The 18,397-nt window shown below is 47.9% G+C and overlaps 1 protein-coding gene across 1 annotated transcript in view; it reads left to right on the top strand.

The window, feature by feature from the left end:
* Positions 1-17,438, top strand: part of RFC2 (replication factor C subunit 2) — a 72,360-nt gene extending 54,922 nt beyond the window's left edge. The window contains exons 9-11 of the mRNA XM_085649776.1: positions 14,832-14,912; positions 15,923-16,036; positions 17,102-17,438. Of these exons, the coding sequence (XP_085505902.1) occupies positions 14,832-14,912; positions 15,923-16,036; positions 17,102-17,209 (303 nt within the window). The 3' untranslated portion in view covers positions 17,210-17,438. The remainder of the gene's footprint in view (positions 1-14,831; positions 14,913-15,922; positions 16,037-17,101) is intronic.
* The last annotated feature ends 959 nt before the right edge of the window (positions 17,439-18,397 follow it).

Below are 18,397 nucleotides of genomic sequence, written 5' to 3'. Positions count from 1 at the left end.
GCCGAACGCTCTCCCGCAGAGACGTCACCATCACACATCATCGACGCCGACACCGGCAGGATGATGCTCCACAAGAGGAGAATAACTTCCGAGCCAGCTTTGGACTCCTACCGGATCCCGCTTAAGAAAAAGCTGCCAGTGGTTTCGGAACCAGTTCTTTACGAACCTCTCCATTCCTCTTACCAAGATCCACAGTCCTTCTCACCCACACACTCCGAAACAGACGTTTTGGAGGACTACATAGGTGACCACGTCCCCTACCCCAGAGAGATGGACCCTGAAGGCCAACAGGACCCTGACCAAGCTTGGGATGACCCTGTAGACTCTGGTGCACCTATGGATACACAGGACCCGCAACTCTATGGAGCAAAAACGTCTCCCACAGAGGACACTGCCGCATTCAACGCCCTCATTGAACGTGCTGCGGCCAATCATGGTGTGCAACTCCACTCTGACACCGTCGAGGACGACTTTCTCATGGATACTTTTGCATCCTCAGAAAGGAATATAAAAACTCTACCCATGTTGAAGGGTGTCCTCAAACCAGCAAAGGACATCTTCAAGGAACCCACCAGGGCAAGAGTAATAAACCCCAGGATCGACAAGAAATACAGGTCGGCGCCTGGGGACCCTACCTACATTAGAGGCCAGTTACCTCTGGATTCCATAGTAGTTGCGAATGCTCGCAAACGGGCACACTCGCAAACAGGTGATGCTCCTCCCCCGGACAAAGAGTCCAAGGTGCTAGAGACCTCCGGCAAACGGGTTGCGGCCCAGGCAGCTAACATATGGCGCATTGCCAATACTCAGGCGCTCCTCGCTCGCTACGATCGAGCACACTACGACACATTAGAACAATTACTCCAACATCTCCCTGACCAATTCAAAGAGGGTGCAGAGATCCTCATCAGGGAGGGACAACTCCTCACAAACGCATCCATTAAGTGTGCACTTGATGCCGCGGATACAGCTGCGAGAGCCATGAACACTAGCGTCATGTTGCGACGACACGCCTGGTTACGAATCTCCGGATTCAAACCTGAGGTACAAAATAACATCCTCAACCAGCCTGTCAACCCCGACTACTTATTCGGGCCAGACGTTGACACCACCCTAGAGAAAATAAAAAAGGACACAGACACTGCAAAGTCCATGGGGGCTCTCCAAACGCAGTCCTTTCGGAGCGGCTCCTTTCGTCGCCCCGGAAATAGAGGAGCAGGTAGAGGACAGGGGTCACAGCAAACCTACAACAAAGGAAACACACAAAGTTCCTACGATAAAAACACCCGGGGTGGTTATCGTGGCTCAAGCACAAAGGGCAGAGGACGCGGATACGGCAACACCAGGTCCTCCCCCAAGAACAAACAGTGACGCCCTCTCCTTTCCTCCCGACCACATAACACCTGTCGGGGGAAGGCTACAAAGGTTCCTGTCCACGTGGAACTCCATCACCACGGACAGGTGGGTCAAAGATATTGTCAAACACGGTTACTGCCTAGAATTAACCTCCACTCCACCCACAATACCTCCAAAACACCGTCCTATGTCCTCAGAGCACTTAACGCTCTTACAGCAGGAAGTGCTAAGTATGCTACTAAAAGGCGCAATAGAGGTCGTACCCGTCCACGCGCAAGGTACGGGGGTGTACTCCCTGTACTTTTTAATACCGAAAAAGGACGGGTCACTCAGACCTATACTAGACCTGAGACCCCTGAACCGCTACATTCTCTCCGAGCATTTTCACATGCTCACTTTACAGCAAGTCCTCCCGCTGCTCAAGCAGGGAGACTTCCTGGCCACACTGGACCTCAAAGATGCGTATTTCCACATACCCATTCACCCCTCACACAAAAAATACCTCAGGTTCACTGTTCAGGGGCAGCACTACCAATTCAAAGTCCTTCCCTTCGGCGTGACAACAGCACCCAGAGTTTTCACAAAGTGCCTAGCTACTGTGGCTGCCCATCTACGGAGACAGCACATACACGTCTACCCTTACATGGACGACTGGCTTGTTCAAGCAAAGTCAGCCCAGCAATGTGCCAGCCACATGTCCCGCACCATTCACCTCCTTCACAGTCTGGGGTTCTCACTAAATTACCCAAAATCCCATCTCCAACCCGCACACGTACAACAGTACCTAGGTGCGACTATAGACACTCTGGCGGCCACAGCTCAGCCAAATTTAGTGAGAATCAACAGCATGCAAATGCTGATTTCCAAGTTCAAACCACGACACTCCCTTCCTGCGCGAGTGTTCATGCAGTTGATAGGCATGATGGCCTCCTGCATTTTCATAGTTCCACACGCGAGACTACATATGCGCCCGCTTCAGGAGTGCTTAGCACGTCAGTGGAATCAGGCTCAAGGACAGTTGAAAGACCTAGTGTTGGTGAGCGGTCGGGCATACAACTCTCTGCATTGGTGGAATCCACAAAACCTTTGCAAGGGCCGACCGTTCCAAGAGCCTGTTCCACAAATAATACTGACAGCGGACGCGTCTCTCCAGGGATGGGGAGCTCGTACTCAACTACACAGTGCAGGGACTATGGACAACACAACAAAAGAAGATGCACATCAACCTTCTGGAACTGATGGCAATCTTCCTGGCTATGAAAGCATTCAAAGTACACTTGTGCAACAAAGTCGTGTTGATCCGGACGGACAACATGACCGCCATGTACTACATACAGAAGCAGGGAGGAACAAACTCTCCACTGTTGTCTCATCTGGCTCACAGCATGTGGAAGTGGGCCATTCAAAGGAACATGTTCCTCATGGCGTAACACCTCCCCGGCAAGGACAACCAGATGGCGGATCTGCTCAGCAGACAAAGCCACCAGATGCACGAGTGGGAGTTACACCCATCAGTACTCCAACCGTACTTCCAGCAATGAGGTCATCCAGAGATAGACCTATTCGCCACAAGCAAACGCAAAATGCCAAAGCTTTGCCGCCAGGTTCCCACATCCACAATCGCAGGGCAATGCGATATGGATGAACTGGTCCGGCAGATTTGCGTACGCTTTTCCCCCAGCGCCGTTGATACCGCTGGTGGCTCGCAAACTCAGACAACACTCCCTGACACTCGTCCTGGTTGCTCCAACGTGGGCACGCCAGCCATGGTACACCACTTTTCTCGAACTTTCCGTGGTGCCGCATCAAAGGCTGCGGATCAAACCCGCGCATTTGACGCAGAACCATGGAGAGATTCAGCACCCAGATCCGCAACAGCTGAACCTGGCAATCTGGCTCCTGAAGTCCTAGAGTTTGGCTACCTAAACCTGCCACCTGACTGTATGGACATCATTAAGGAAGCTAGAAGACCCACTACCAGAGCTTGCTATGCAGCCAAATGGAAAAGGTTCGTCATTTATTGCAATAATAATGACATTAACCCGCTAGACGCATCCATCCAAAACATAATTTGTTACCTCTTACACCTATACCGATGCAATCTGGCGTACACCTCTATACGTGTCCATTTGACCGCAATATCAGCCTATCTCCAGAACAGGCAGCACCTCTCTTTATTCAAAGTGCCTGCCATCAAAGCATTTTTGGAAGGACTCAAACGAGTAATTCCTCCAAGCCACCCACCGGCTCCAATGTGGAACCTCAACTTGGTCCTCACACGCCTGATGGGTCCACCCTTTGAACCTCTACACTCATGCGAGATTCAATTCCTTACCTGGAAAGTAGCTTTCCTAGTAGCGATCACTTCTTTAAGAAGAGTTAGTGAACTCCAGGCACTAACCGTTCAAGAGCCGTTTATACAGGTTCACGCCAACAGGGTCGTACTACGTACCAACTCCAAATTCATGCCCAAGGTGATATCGCAGTTCCACATGAATCCAACTATTGAACTGCCTGTTTTCTTTCAAAACCCACAAACTGTCGCAGAAAGAGCACTCCATACACTAGATGTGAAGAGAGCCCTCATGTACTATATCGACAGGACTAAGATCTTTAGGAAGACAAAACAACTTTTCGTTGCCTTTGCCCCACACCACAAAGGTAATGCTATCTCCAAAGCGGGTATAGCCAGATGGATCGTTAAATGTATTCAAATTTGCTATCAAAAGGCTAAACGCACATTAACGATTCCCCCACGAGCCCACTCAACACGTAAGTTAGGGGCCTCCATGGCTTTCCTAGGAAACATCCCTTTGCATGATATATGTAGAGCAGCCACCTGGTCCACTACACACACATTTACCAAACACTATTGTGTAGATGTGCAATCAAAACAGCAGGCAGCTGTAGGACAGGCTGTTCTCAAAACTCTTTTTCAGACCGCTGCAGCTGGCACTGGTAGCCGCCCCTAATAGGAGGTACTGCTATGTATTCTATGCACAGATATGAATTCAGCAGCCCACATGCCTCGAACTGAATATGCTACTTACCAGTATGCATCTGTTCTTGGCATGTAGGGCTGCTGACATTCATATCGCCCTCCCTCCTCCCCGGCGCCTGTAACAGCTGCAGCTCTCAGAATTACTGTAAGCATGGTCATCACTTTCTGTATCTACTCCATCACTGCCACAATGGCGAAAAACAATCTGAGGATGGAGAGGATGCCCATGCGCACTGTAGTCCAGGGGAGGAGTCACCTATCCCAGGATACTTCGGAGACCCTTCCAGGACAACAACGTGCAAACATCCGGACCCAACACTAGGCGGCGATCTATGCACAGATATGAATGTCAGCAGCCCTACATGCCAAGAACAGATGCATACTGGTAAGTAGCATATTCATTTAACCCGTTGGGGTGAATCGAGTTCAGTTTGGTCATCCAGAATACTTCTCGTTGTAGAAGAAATTGAGTGTTATTGCGTCCTTTGATAAATGGGATTTGTTCTAGGATTAGAAAGCGTAATTGGCAAATATTATGTTGGAAGAGATGAAAGTGGTTGGCAATGGGAGATTTCATCTGTCGGGTGCGTATATTGCTTTTGTGGTTGTTTAATCTGATACGCATTTTCCTCTCGGTTTTGCCAACGTAGACCAGCCCGCAGGGGCATTTCAACACATAAATCACATTTTGGCTGTTGCATGTGGCTGTTACCATCAGTTTAATCGGATAACCTTTTTGTGGATGTTGAATGGTGTTACCTTTGATGATCGAGTTGCAATTGCCACAGTTGAAGCAAGGTGTAGTTCCCTTAAATTCAGTACTGATAAGTGTATTGGGGGTAGACAGAATTTGTTTAATGTTCCGTGATCTTTGGTAAGCAAATCTGGGAGGGGCGTCAATGTTTTTGAAATCCATTTCGGTACTTAGCATGGGCCAGTACCTTAGGATGATCTTTTTAATTTCGTTTCAAAGATTTCTGTTGAAGTAACATCTGTCGCGTGGGTTTCTCAACTTTAACAATGGCGTCCTCCAAAATGTGTGGTGGGTAATCACGTTGTCTGAATTTCTCAATACATTCCTTTTTGCTGGTTTCATATAGGTCATCAGTACTTGAAATTCTTTTTAGTCTGAGTAGTTGGGAGTATGGTAAGTGTATGTTAAGTGAAGGCTGATGGAAACTGCGATAATGTAAACGATTGTTACGGTCTGTGGGTTTGGTGTAAACTTGCGTAATCAGATGATCATGTTTGTGAGTTATGAGGGTATCCAAGAATGTTATGGAGTTTTGGCTTGTTGAATGGGTGAATTCAATGCGGTGGTCAACAGTGTTCAGTATTTCGATGAGAGATTCTAAAAGGTGAATTGAGCCTTTCCATACGATAAAAATATCGTCGATGTATCTTTTGTATAGGATCAAATTGTCAATCCATTCCCGTTTGGATAGGATGTTGTCAAGTTCGAATCGATACATGTAGAGATTGGCATATGTGGGAGCGGCACAATTGCCCATGGAAGTGCCCGAGCATTGAATATAGTACTTTCCAGACCATTCAAAGTAGCTGTGATAAAGTGTAAAGTGGATGAGTTCCATGAGGAAAATCTTGAGGTCATTGGGTTTGTCCGTGGTCAGTAAGAATGATTCAATGGCTTCAATTCCTTGATCATGAGGAATTGATGTATATAATGCTTTGACATCAATGGTACAGAGAATTGTATCTGAAGTAATTTGGTTTTGAATTGATTCAATGATGTTAAGAAAATTCGTATTTAGTTGGAAGATATCCATCCAGGAGTCTTGTCTTCGAGGGGGGTAGCTTTGGGGGGTGTCTCCCCCTTTGGGAGACAGGAGTATAAGGCATGACGGACCTGTAGGTATCAAGCGTTCTGTAGAGGCGAGCTCGTACTCTTGCTGTAAGGTGGGAAATGACTTGCCTCTCCCTTCACCCAAAGGTCGCCCACTTTTGAGATGCCTATGAGATCCCATTTGTCAAAGCCCTTAGTGGACCAAAGATGTCTGAGTTGTTCTGAGGCCCATATTGGCGTCGCCCGGGTTATCTTGCGATTCCATCCCGTACTCCTGGTGGCCGCCCTCCAGACCTGTACTGATAGTTTGGTTGGCCCGGTTAAGTGGCGGTCCCCAGCGGTTGAGTAAAGCGCTCGGTCATAGTTCCCACCTGGCAGTAGCCACAGATCCATTGCGTATCCCGGATCCCCGGGTTGTCTATAGATACCATGGTTGATGGCTGCCAAGTGTGTTGCCCAGTAGTATTTTTTGAGGTCCGGGAGGGCTATCCCCCCGTCATACCAGGAGAGGTTCAGCTTGGGCAAGGCAATACGCGGTTTCCCGTTCCATAGAAGGCGGCGTTGTAGGGTTTCAATCTCTCTGAAATAGCTAGCGGGGGCTGGGTCCAACGAGTTTTGCAGGACGTAGAGGAACCTGGGCAGGGACATCTTCTTAAACTATGAGGCCCTGCCCAGTAACGAGAGCGGGAGACCCATCCAGCGCTCGGAATCTCTTTTCAGTCTCTGCAAAGGGGGTAACAGATTACGGGCGAACCTGTCAGCCGGGTTAGTGGTTATATAGATGCCGAGGTATTTGAAGCCCTTTGTGGTGATCTGTATCGGGCAGCCCACAGGGAGGCCTCCGAGGGGGCCCCGAAGGACATACAACACTGATTTGAGCCAATGTATGGTGTATCCCGAGTATCTACCAAAGATGGCGAAGATATCCAACACCGCTGTTTGCGAGGCCTTTGGAGAGGCTACGAACAGCAGAATGTCGTCCGCATATAGGGAGATGCGGTCCTCCCATGACTCAGCCCACTTAAGACCACGGATCATTGGATCCCTCCTTATCCATGATGCCAGAGGTTCCAGGGCCAAGGCGAACAGGAGAGGGGAGAGCGGACACCCCTGCCTCGTACCCCTGCCCAGCTCAAAGACTTCTGACTATTTTTTATTGACTACTAGCTGGGCTAGCGGCTTCGAGTAGAGGAGGCGCACCCATCGGATGAATTGGGGCCCGAATCCCATTTTTTCAAAGACTGCAAATGGGTATTGCCATTCCAGCCTGTCAAATGCCATGGAAGCGTCTAGGGACACCAAGACCGCTTCTTCCTGTATTGTGTGTGTCCTCCCTATCACTCCGTGTAGTCTACGCATGTTTAGCGCTGTATTCCGCTGAGGCATAAAGCCGGATTGATCCGGGTGTACGAGGTTATTAATGACCTTGATTAGCCTATTTTCAAGTACTTTGGCCAGGATTTTGGGTTCGGCGTTCAGTAGATCGGTCTGTATGAGGCGCACTCAATTCGACTTTTGCCCTCTTTGTGAATCACCACCAAAGTCTCAATTCTTTGATCCCGGGGTAGTTCACCGATCTCCCGACTCTCCTTGAACATATTGCACATGTGGGGAGCGAGGATATCGGTCCCTAGTTTATATAGTTCTATCGGTAGGCCGTTGGGTCCTGACGCCTTCCCCGAGCTGAGTCCCCTGATAGCTAGAGCCACCTCGTCTGGCGTGAGGGCCCCCTCCAGGTACGCGAATTCCGAGTCTGGCAGCGTTCTATCCCTGAGAAGGTCGGTAGACTCTTGTGTCGTGTAGGGGTTTTGGGAAGCATAGACCTGCTGGAAATGTTGGGAAAATGTGTTCGCGATGTCTTGAGGGTCTGTGATTATGTGCCCGCCTTTGTCTAATAGTTCTGGCACCAGTCTACTTGCTAGCTTTTGCTTGTCCAGCCATGCGATTAACTTCCCCGCCTTATCCCCTTGGTCGTAGATTGTACCAAGTATCTCCCTCCCGAGTTCCTTGGCCCTGTCCGTCACGAGGGCCTTATAGTTGTCTTGTTTCAGTTGTAAGTTATGTAGGGTTTCTGGGTGGGCTTGTCTTGCCATCTCCTTTTCTAGACGGAGGATATCGTGCTCTAACGCCTCTTCCTCCTTGACCTTTTCTTTTTTAACCCCCGCTATCTGCGAGAGGGCTTGGCCCCTCACCACTGTCTTAAAGGCTTCCCATAATGTTTGGTGTGAGCTCACCGAACCCTCATTTTCCAAGAAGTAGTGTTCCATGGAAGCACGGACTGCTTTGTGTACCACTGGGTTACGAAGGTGCCAAGGGCTGATGGGGGCTACCCTCCCAACCCTATGGTGACCCACCGCTACGCGCATCCACAACGGGGAATGGTCTGATATGCCTCTCGCCATATGTTTGACCTCTTTCACGTGTTGCACTTGGTCCGGGGGAAGTAATATGTAATCTATTCTAGATTGGGTGTTGTGGGCCCCCGAGTGGAAGGTGTACTGCGAGGTGTCTGGGTGTTGTGAACGCCATGCAGCCTGCAACCCCAAGGCCCCCAAACAGTTTGGCAACCAACTGTTGGAAGGGCGAAGTTGTCGTGGTGGGTTTCTATCCCGTGTCCCATCAACTACCACATTCAGATCTCCACCCACTATTAAGAGTCCCTCCGGGATTGTCACCAGAATGGAGCCCAAGTCCTTGAAGGCTAAGTCCTGGAGGGCTGGCGGTACATAAACTGACATGAGGGTCAGCAGTCTCCCCTCCCATTGGCCCGAAACTTCCACATATTTCCCCCCCAGCATCTACCCATGTAGCGTTGACTGTGAGGGGAAAGGAGTTTTTCAGTAGTATTCCTGTCCCTCTCGACCCCGAGGTGAAGCCAGAGTGTGCCACCAGATTGTATCCCCATCTATTAAGAGCTTTACAAGAATTCCCCACCAGATGAGTCTCCTGTAGGAGTATAACGTCAGGGGAGTGTCTCTTAATATATTGTAGCACCACAGTCCTCTTGACTTTGTCCCCCAGCCCATTAACATTCCAGCTCATTAGCTTGAACCCTTTGTCACATTGCATCTTAATAGACATTCACGTAGCACATATGTATCTGCGTCTCCGGATTGTGATGCCTCACTGATTCCCAATAAACATAGAACAAAACTTAACCCCCCCCTCCCCCCAACTCCCCCCTCCCTGCTCCCCTGCACTCTGGGCTCAGAACTGCCCATGATTACAACTATGCAGAATGCCTGTCGCCCACTAAGTTTAGACTAAATGAAGAAAAGTGGGGGTATACACTCCTCCATCTCACCCCCCACTAATGTTGTATAGAAGCCCACCAGCATCCTCCAATTACCCCACAGTACCGCAACTCTCATATGGAACGTAGTTGTGGGGCAACCCAAGCCTCCACCGATCTCCAGAAGACCCCAAAGGTTGTTGTAAAAGTCGCTGTGCTATTCTCGTTGTGAGCCTTGTTCCAGTGGGCCTCGCCATCCGTCCAGCCACTCGGAGGCCTCCTCAGGAGTCCTAAAGAAATTGGTCTTCCCCCCCAGCCTCCACCCTGAGTCTAGCTGGGAATAGCATGGCGTATTTAAAGCCTTTGTCCCTCAGGCGTTTTTTGACTCCCAAGAACGATCTGCAGTGTTTTTGAACTGCCTGGGTGAAATCGGGAAAGAAGCTGATTTCCGAATTTTCAATTCGTATGGGTGGAGCTACCCTGGCTGTTTGCAGTATCAGGCCCCTGTCTCTGTAGTTCAAGAGTCTAGCCAGTATGGGGCGGGGAGGGGCCCCCGGTTTCGGTCGCCCTCCCGGTATTCGATGGGCTCTCTCCACTACGAAGATGTTAGATAGCCCTTTGGGCTGGAGGCGTTTGGCAATTAGGTTTTCCACAAAGCCGCTGGTCCCTCCGCCCATTCCGGAACCCCAATAATGCGCACGTTATTGCGCCTACTGCGGCCTTCATAGTCATCCAGCTTTCCTTCTGCAAATTTTCTGAATGCTTGGAGGTCCTGCATCTCCCTCTGGAGCTGGGTGGTGTGGTCCACGAGGCTTGCAGTAGTGATTTCCAGTTGTTGGACTTTCTCCCTGTTAGTGGCTAGGTCCGCTCTGATCAGCATGACTTCCGAGGAAAGCGCGTCTATTCTTTGCTCCAGTAAGGTGCGGATCCCGCCTATGGCGTCCAGCACATCCTTTAAGGTATGCTCCGGGGCTTCCGCATCTAGGACCTCTCCCCCCTTTGGCGGTTGCTGCGTGGTCATAGTAGACCTGGGACAGGTGTATTTATCCAGTCTATTACTCTGGGTGGACTTCGGGCCCCTCGAACCCGACATGGCCCCTAGCCTGATCACTGTGACAGGGCGTAGGAGGTGTTGTATTCCGCAGCCCCGGCGAGGAAGGATCCGCCCATACGCCTCTCTCGGGACTGTTCGTGGGGGATATTGGGCCTCAGACAGCTACACTCCGCCAGGGGGTCCCTGCCGCCTCCCACACAGGAAATCGCAGGTGATGTCTTCCCCTCGAGGAGGGGGCCCTCACCTCGAGGCCCAGCTAATGGTCCAGGTTCACTCCGGTCCCCGGCTGCTTCTCCGCCTCCCGGACAGGCCTATGCTTTCCCTGGTGGGCATAGATCCGTGGTCTCTGCGTGAAATCGCCCGGGTGCCCCGCCGGAGGTCGCCCTCCCTTCAATTGCGCCTCCTCGCCTGCCGCGCTTCAACACTCGTCGGGTGGGCAGGCACCCCACCGCTGCCAGTCGTCCCCGGGGCCCCAGACTCGTGACCATCACCTCCACTTCTTGCAATGCGAGCTGATTCCTCCCGACTCCCCCAAGGCTTCTGGATTTACTGCCACAGTGGGGCCCGGGGGTCGAATGTGCGGACCGTCACCAGGCGAGGGCCCAATCTCACCTCGGAGAGTGCCCCGGAGCCACCGCTGGCCGAGATCCATATCACGAGACGGCCGCCCGGGGGAGCCGCCCACAGCAGGTCCCGGCTTGTCTCGCGTCTCAGGCCGCCGCTGTGCGTGTCTGCTACTGCCGTTACCCAGCTCCGATTTCGGCGGGGAAGGGCTCCGTGAGCTGCGCCGATCCTCCGGTGGCCGATGCTGGCCTCAAATCACGGATTCGTGTGGCGGATAGTCGCGGGAGAGAGGGTGGACGGGAGAGAGCTCAGACTACGCGGCCATCTTACTTCGCCGCCAGGCCACGCCCCCCCTACATACCTATTGTTAAAGTTACATGACATATCTTAATTAAACATCCACACAGTACATTTTTCTCCAGTTGGTGCATATTTTATGAAGGAATTCCTGTTTTCAGCACATGGTAAGACGTTTGGTACACATACCAAGTAATGTCCAGATGTACAATGCTCATAGACTAGACCAGACCCCAGCTGCCTCAACAAGTAGTTTGGGACAAAGATGGGCCTGTTTTTTGAAATGTAAAGTGTGTATTCCTTTTCCCATCACATGCAAGGGAGAGGCCTTTTTAGTATTTCAGGCTGTCTGGTCAAATTGTCAAACGTTTGTCAGATGCTATACGCACTAAACCAGCAACTTTTTAATGTAACACATACCGTAAATATATGTTGCATGCCAGTAATATTATTTTAAACAAACTTCACACAATTCACTCTCCTGCAATGCGGTGCCCCTTTTCTATACATGTTTTGCAGGATATACAATTGATAAAATCTAGTCCAGCCTATGAGCACCACTTTCCTCCCTACAACAGGCCCGAGTTACACCGTAATGTGCGCCATAATTCCCATGCAGTGTTGAATTGATCTGAGTCTAATGAAATAAAACAGATGCACGCATAATACACTCACCAGACATTGCAGGTGATGGCTGTGTTTCTCCTGATTTTATCTGATCGTCTGGCTTCACTTTACAGACAGGCCTTCTCCCTAACCTTGCTGTCATAAATTGTAGTCAATGCAGGTCAGAGGGAGCGCGAACCAAGCCTCACATTCCGAATGGGGCTTGTATTCATGCAGTGGGAGATAGGGAATTCACATCCACAGACTAAACTGTTGGCCACTCCAGCCTCGGGCACCCCTAGAGAATACTTCAGGCAGTCTTTCTAATTACACGCACACACATGCACTTAAACCTGCAGTCAAGCAAAGCATACAAAGATACATACACACACATGCACACACTGTCACAAGCACACAAAGACCGTAACACTGACACACTAAGCTGCTCGGTTGACTGTAACAGGCACTAAAGAGGTGCGTGACGCGGATATAATAACAGTTTACCTAAACTCATAGTGCGCACTCTTCTCCAGCGTCTGTCTACTTGTGCACTCTGTGAAGCGCAGGAAGATTTGAACTGGATTTTGCACAGTGAATCGTCAAAACTCATGCTGATACACTGCGCAAAATCCAGGGCTCTATTTCCTGGCTGCAGCCTCTAACCCCACCCTTCTACCCCTCGTCACAGAGGGTTGGGGTCAGTAATTCCACCCCTGTCTGTGATGAGATTGGGATGGCTAGGTCCATTCCTTGATTGACGGGAAGCCCCTGGTGCTGCAGGGCTTCAGCCTGAAGCGCCTGGGGCTAACTTCAACATAATGTCATGATGGGGAGGAGCTTAGCCGAGGAGGCTATTGCTTTGCTGGGCTGATGACATCACAGACCTCGGGCTGTGAAATCATCAGCTCTGCAATCAATTGCAGCCCCAGGGAATAGGCTGTGAATGGCGATCTGTGTTTCCTAACGTGTCATGTGGTGCACCGATGTTTTCAAGATTAAGCAATTATCTTGATTGCTTAAGAATGACTGGGAAGTTGAAACTGAGTGTGTATGTGTGTTTGTTTTTTTAAATTGCTCGTCCCCTTGTCACAGCAAAACAATTTAGGACAGAAAATTAAAGGGGGCTTAGCCCCATAGCGAGGAACCGCCCCTGCCAGAGTTTTTACTACAACAGACTACATATTACTTTCCTTTATTCTTTTTGAGCCTTTTTCACAGATCAGTAAACTTGAGTTTATATTTCTGGCGGGTGCCTGTCAAGTTGCAAGTTTATGTACGCACTGGCCAAACATTAAGAACACTGTGAAGGGCACATTTAGCTCCGAATGTTATTTATTCCCCGCTCCGCCCGCAAACACGCCATCGAACTCTGGGACCTACTCGACTCCACCGCCCCAGACGTCGCCTTCCTGACGGAGACCTGGATGAACCCCTCCTCGGCACCCGACATCGTCCTAGCCATCCCTGATGGCTACAAGATCACCCGCAGGGACAGCACCAACGGAACAGGAGGAGGAATCGCCATTGTCCAAAGAAACACCCTCAGAATCTCGACCAGCACCGACGATACCCTCGGCGCCGCCGAACACCTGCACTTCCAGATCCACACCGACCCCAACACCACCCTCAGAGGAACCCTCATCTACAGGCTCCCCGGCCGCAATTCAGTGACTCCATTGCCGACTTCGTCAGCACGCATGCCCTTGCATCCACAGACTACATCCTCCTCGGAGATCTGAACTTCCACCTCGAACACCAACGACAGCAACTCCACCACCCTGCTCGACAACCTCGGACTAAAACAGCTAGTCACGACTCCCACCCACTCTGCCGCACTCACGCTCAACCCCATCTTCTCCGCCAGCAACCACGTCGCCTTCAGCCACACCACCGAACTCCACTGACCCGACCATCGCTGCGTCCACTTCACCTTAGAGAAACCTACCACGCACGGGCCCCCCGCCACAGCTGGAGCAAAGTCACAGAAGACCAGCTAGTTACCACCTCTCCCGAAACCCACCAATGGACATTACTGACACCGACTGCCGCCCGCAACCTCAGGCAATGGATTGACGACTGCACCAACACTCTCGCCCCGACCAAGAAACCCTCGAACGACGTACCGACAGAAAAGCCATCTGGTTCACAACCGACCTCCAGGCATCCAAGCAGGCCTGCGGCAGATCATTCTCCCACCTCGCCGCAAAAACCTGGAACACCCTCTCCATCCGCCTGCGAAAGACCCAGGACCTGCTGGCCTTCAGGAGACTCCTCAAGACCTGGCTGTTCGAGCAGTAGCAGCACCCCCGCTACTCCCCCAGCGCCTTGAGACCCTCACGGGTGAGTAGTTCGCTCTACAAATGGATGGATGGATTGATTTATCCTGCCTGGTGACGGGCCTTCAAGGATGTTGGGTTATGTTCCTGCTTTTTTAGTCACTGCTGATTATGGGATCTGATTTTTTTTTTTTTAAAAGACTGTGTGCAATGGCACATTAGCCCAGCTTCCTATTAGTGTTCAGTAGCAAGAGCATCTTATTAAACATATTCCACACTTGTTTTTGACCTGTAGCCATTTTGGCATTGAATATTATGCCCAAATGCCTAGTTCTGATGGAGAGTGTTGATGTTGGTGGTGACCATTTTAATATCTTTGCTTTAGATTTGTTAAGGCAGATATCTGTCCTCCAATGATACTTATTCCAGACATTTTTGAGATGTAAGCTTGACTCTCTGTACCAGTCTCCAGGTGGAGGTGTATTGGTGTATCATATGCGTACATTTGGGAATTTGAAGTGCAGCCTGCATAACTAGTATGATGTCACGCCATTGTAATTCTGAGATTTAGTTCAACTGAAGGCTTGAGAGAAGTTGTTTGTATGTGTTTTTTTTTTTATGTTCGCTTTTTTGTGTTTCAGGTGTGTGATGAGCCTCACCCCCTTCTTGTGAAGGAGATGATACAGCACTGTGTAGATGGCAACATTGATGAAGCTTACAAGGTTTGTATTTCATTATTTTGTTAGTCTTGCCTGAGGAATGGGTATCTTAATTCCTCCATGAAAGCAATTCCATTTGGTTAAACCTTCTACAATAATGCAGAGCTCTTTACTTTGAAAACCAAGGTAGAATGTAAGTTCTTGGGGTTGCTGATGAATACACAACCAAGCCAGCAACAGATGACTGCTTGAATTCAGCAGTTGTAGTTTAATAGGCACAATGGCGTAACAAAATGTGAGTGGGCCCCCCTGCAAGATATGCTGTAGGAGCTTCTCACACTCACATCAGTACGGGCTGAGGACCCCCCCACCCCCCTTCAGTATGAGTAAGCCTGGCCCGCCTCCCTTCAGGTGGATGACAAAGAATAGCAATAAATGAGCAAAGACTAGCATTTGCCACCATTATGGCACATGCATTTTACAAGTTAATAGGAGGAGGTTTAAGAATTCCATTGTATAACCTTTAAATACATATTGTGACCGTAATGTATTCTTCCTACTTTACCTGTGCAAGTTTGAGAAGTTCGAATCGGAATAAAGAACACTTCTTTTAAGTGATGAATTGGAGAATGCATTTGCTTTACGCAATTTCACAATCCAGGTGGTTGAAGAGTCCATAAAGTGGGAAAGCATCTAGTGCACATAGGAGTCTAGTGTATTTCAAGGCAGATCTGCCATGCCAGTAAGGATACAAAGCAAATGTGCACTGATATATGTAGAGCTAATATCGAAGAGAAGTACATTTTTATGTTAAACACAAAATAATTGGCGCGGAACACAAGTACCCAAACACATTTGCTAGCAAATACATAAAGGCTCATTTCTTGTGAAAAAGCACAAAAAACGTCCAAGAAGCATGCATGAAAATTGTTTATGATCCAATTTTCATATGCCCACACTTGAATTCTGTGCATCTTGCTTACAAAATTCAAATTTGCCTTGAGATGGCATTGCTATAAGCCTGTTTTATCTCCCAGAATATTTCACAGTAGTGCTTTCTTTAATTTGTACAGATTGTTGCTCATCTCTGGAAGCTTGGCTACTCTCCTGAAGATATTATTGGCAACATTTTCAGAGTCTGCAAAACATTTCAAATGCCAGAGTTTCTCAAACTGGAGTTCATCAAGGTGGGTGTTTGGTAGTTTAATATGTGGTTTGTGCAATTAGTTCCTGCATCGTAGCTTGTATCATGAGCGTGTATTGATTTTCTTTTATTGCAATACTACAGTGGTAAGACTCTTGTGAAGTTGTTTAGTATACTAGCATCTTACACATCTTTCAATAGACACGTTCTTAACACCTCTAATTATGAGTCTTATTTGGGAATCTTTTTTTTTATCCTTTAATGTACCTTGAATTATCAAAACCTTTGTTTCAGTTTTAAAAAAAAGGTTTAAAATGTTACAAATAAACATGCATGTGCTAACTTATTACGGCGTTGACTTGTTAAGTGTTGGTTTTGCTAATAGCCTCAAACGCTTACAAATAAAAATTTGACCACCATTTAGTTGAATCGCACCAAATTAATTTTCGACAAGCGATAAGCAGCCTCCCTTCCAAGTACACAATTATACTAAGCTCCTTAACTAAAATACCACTGAAGATGCCCGGATTTCTAGTTTTCAGTTTCACTGCAAATTTGGCCTCTGAGCAGTTAGAATCTGTGAAAACGTGGCTACATGGTAAATCATTCTGATCAAAACCGTGCGGTTTGTACAGCTGGTGATCGCTAATATGATTACTTAATTTTTCCTCCCACAGCACTGACAGAATCGCATAACACTAGCTTTTGTTAACTAAGGAACCAGGGCTGCAGGGTTTGGGATTAGTCCTAATCAAATAATAACAAATGCCTTTTATATTCCGTTTTGCAGCTGTAGCAATTGGAACAATCCTAATCATGGTGCACTATGTAGTGACTCCTAATAAAATGAGTTTGTGTGTAGATTTACGAATGTTAAAGTGCTTTAAGAGGTCCTTAAAGATTGTAGCTATTAACTAGGCAAAGTAATTCATTGATGTAGGAGTTATAGATTGTCCAGAGCAGTACATTTTTATCTTGTCACTGGGGTTCTCGAAGGAATATGTTACTCTAGAGTTGACTGGGCATGTATGTATGTTTTAGTTAAACACAAATATACAGAAGTTGATTTCATTCACTGTCTTATTTTTTTCTGTGCTTTTATTTCCAGGAAATTGGTTACACTCACATGAAAATAGCAGAAGGTGTGAACTCACTTTTGCAAATGGCTGGACTTCTTGCCAGGCTTTGTCAAAAAACTGTTCCAACAGCAAGCTGAACACTTATTATTATTATTTTTTTCTTTTTTTTACAACGTGGATCCCAAATTTCCTTGTTAAGTCTGTGAATGGGTATGAGATGTCCAGCAATTTGTGGCACTTAAGCTGTTCACTAAAAAGAAAAAATATGTTTCGCAATGTACAGTGGTGCTGAAATTAAATTGTTTATAGTTTTTAATGTTGGCGATACAACTTGAATGATGAATATGTAATAAAATATGAAGAATCTGTTTGCTTTTATTCATCCTGAAAGTACTGATATTTTTACTGGTCCTCATCAATGTTTCTGTTTATTTCACAGGAAAACGTTTATTTAGTGTTCGTTTTCGTTTTATTCACAATCTCCCTTTTATTGGTAAAACATACTACATAAAAACTCCGTATTACCTTGTACCAAGTTTTAAAATTGAGATTACAAATCTACCATCAAGCAGTGCTAAGAATAGTATTCTTGCTGAAGCAACAAAAAGCAATAAAGTAGGAAAGCTATCAAACAGAGCTCAACTGCTGATTGTAGCCATGCATTTAAGGCATGCAGCTCGTAGTGATAGTCTTACTGCGAAACAAATTTGCTGAGCCCTGTATGAATGTTTATATAATGCATTACATTTCCTCATTAGATGCCTAGAATGAACAGATCAGAATTAATATTACTGTTCCAGCAGATGCTTCACTCAATGTCTGTCACACTGGAAGAAGATAACCAGAAGGTCATTTTCTTGCATGTCTGCTGCTGTGCAGAAAACATTCAGGTGCGAGACATGAATTCTGTGCCACAATAAGAATTGGGATGGTAGGAATGCCATGCAGAAGAGGACTGAATATGTACATGATATTGTACAACCTCTCAAAGGGACACGTGTGAAGAGCCTAGAAAAGTTAAATCGTGTTTATTTAAAAAAAATAAGAATGCAGATCCTTTTATCGAATAACAGAAGATATAATGGAATACGGGTGCAGTGCATTAATTTTCAGAGCCCCCCCCCCCCCCCCCCACACCCTCCTGTTCCTCTTCCAGATGTCAGTTTTCAGAGTAGTCCACGACTACTTGCATGTTTTTGAATCTCTGATTCTCAGATAAATCGTATCGAAATTCCTCACCACTCACGGCTTGCATGGAGGTGCAGTGTGTAACTACTTACTCTTGGCTAGCTTCATAGGTTTACCTTGTGTACGTAACCAGACCT

The sequence above is a fragment of the Triturus cristatus genome, chromosome 3_2 (assembly GCF_964204655.1).
Source record: "Triturus cristatus chromosome 3_2, aTriCri1.1, whole genome shotgun sequence".
Taxonomy (NCBI): domain Eukaryota; kingdom Metazoa; phylum Chordata; class Amphibia; order Caudata; family Salamandridae; genus Triturus; species Triturus cristatus.
This window is presented reverse-complemented; position numbering and strand designations above follow the sequence as displayed.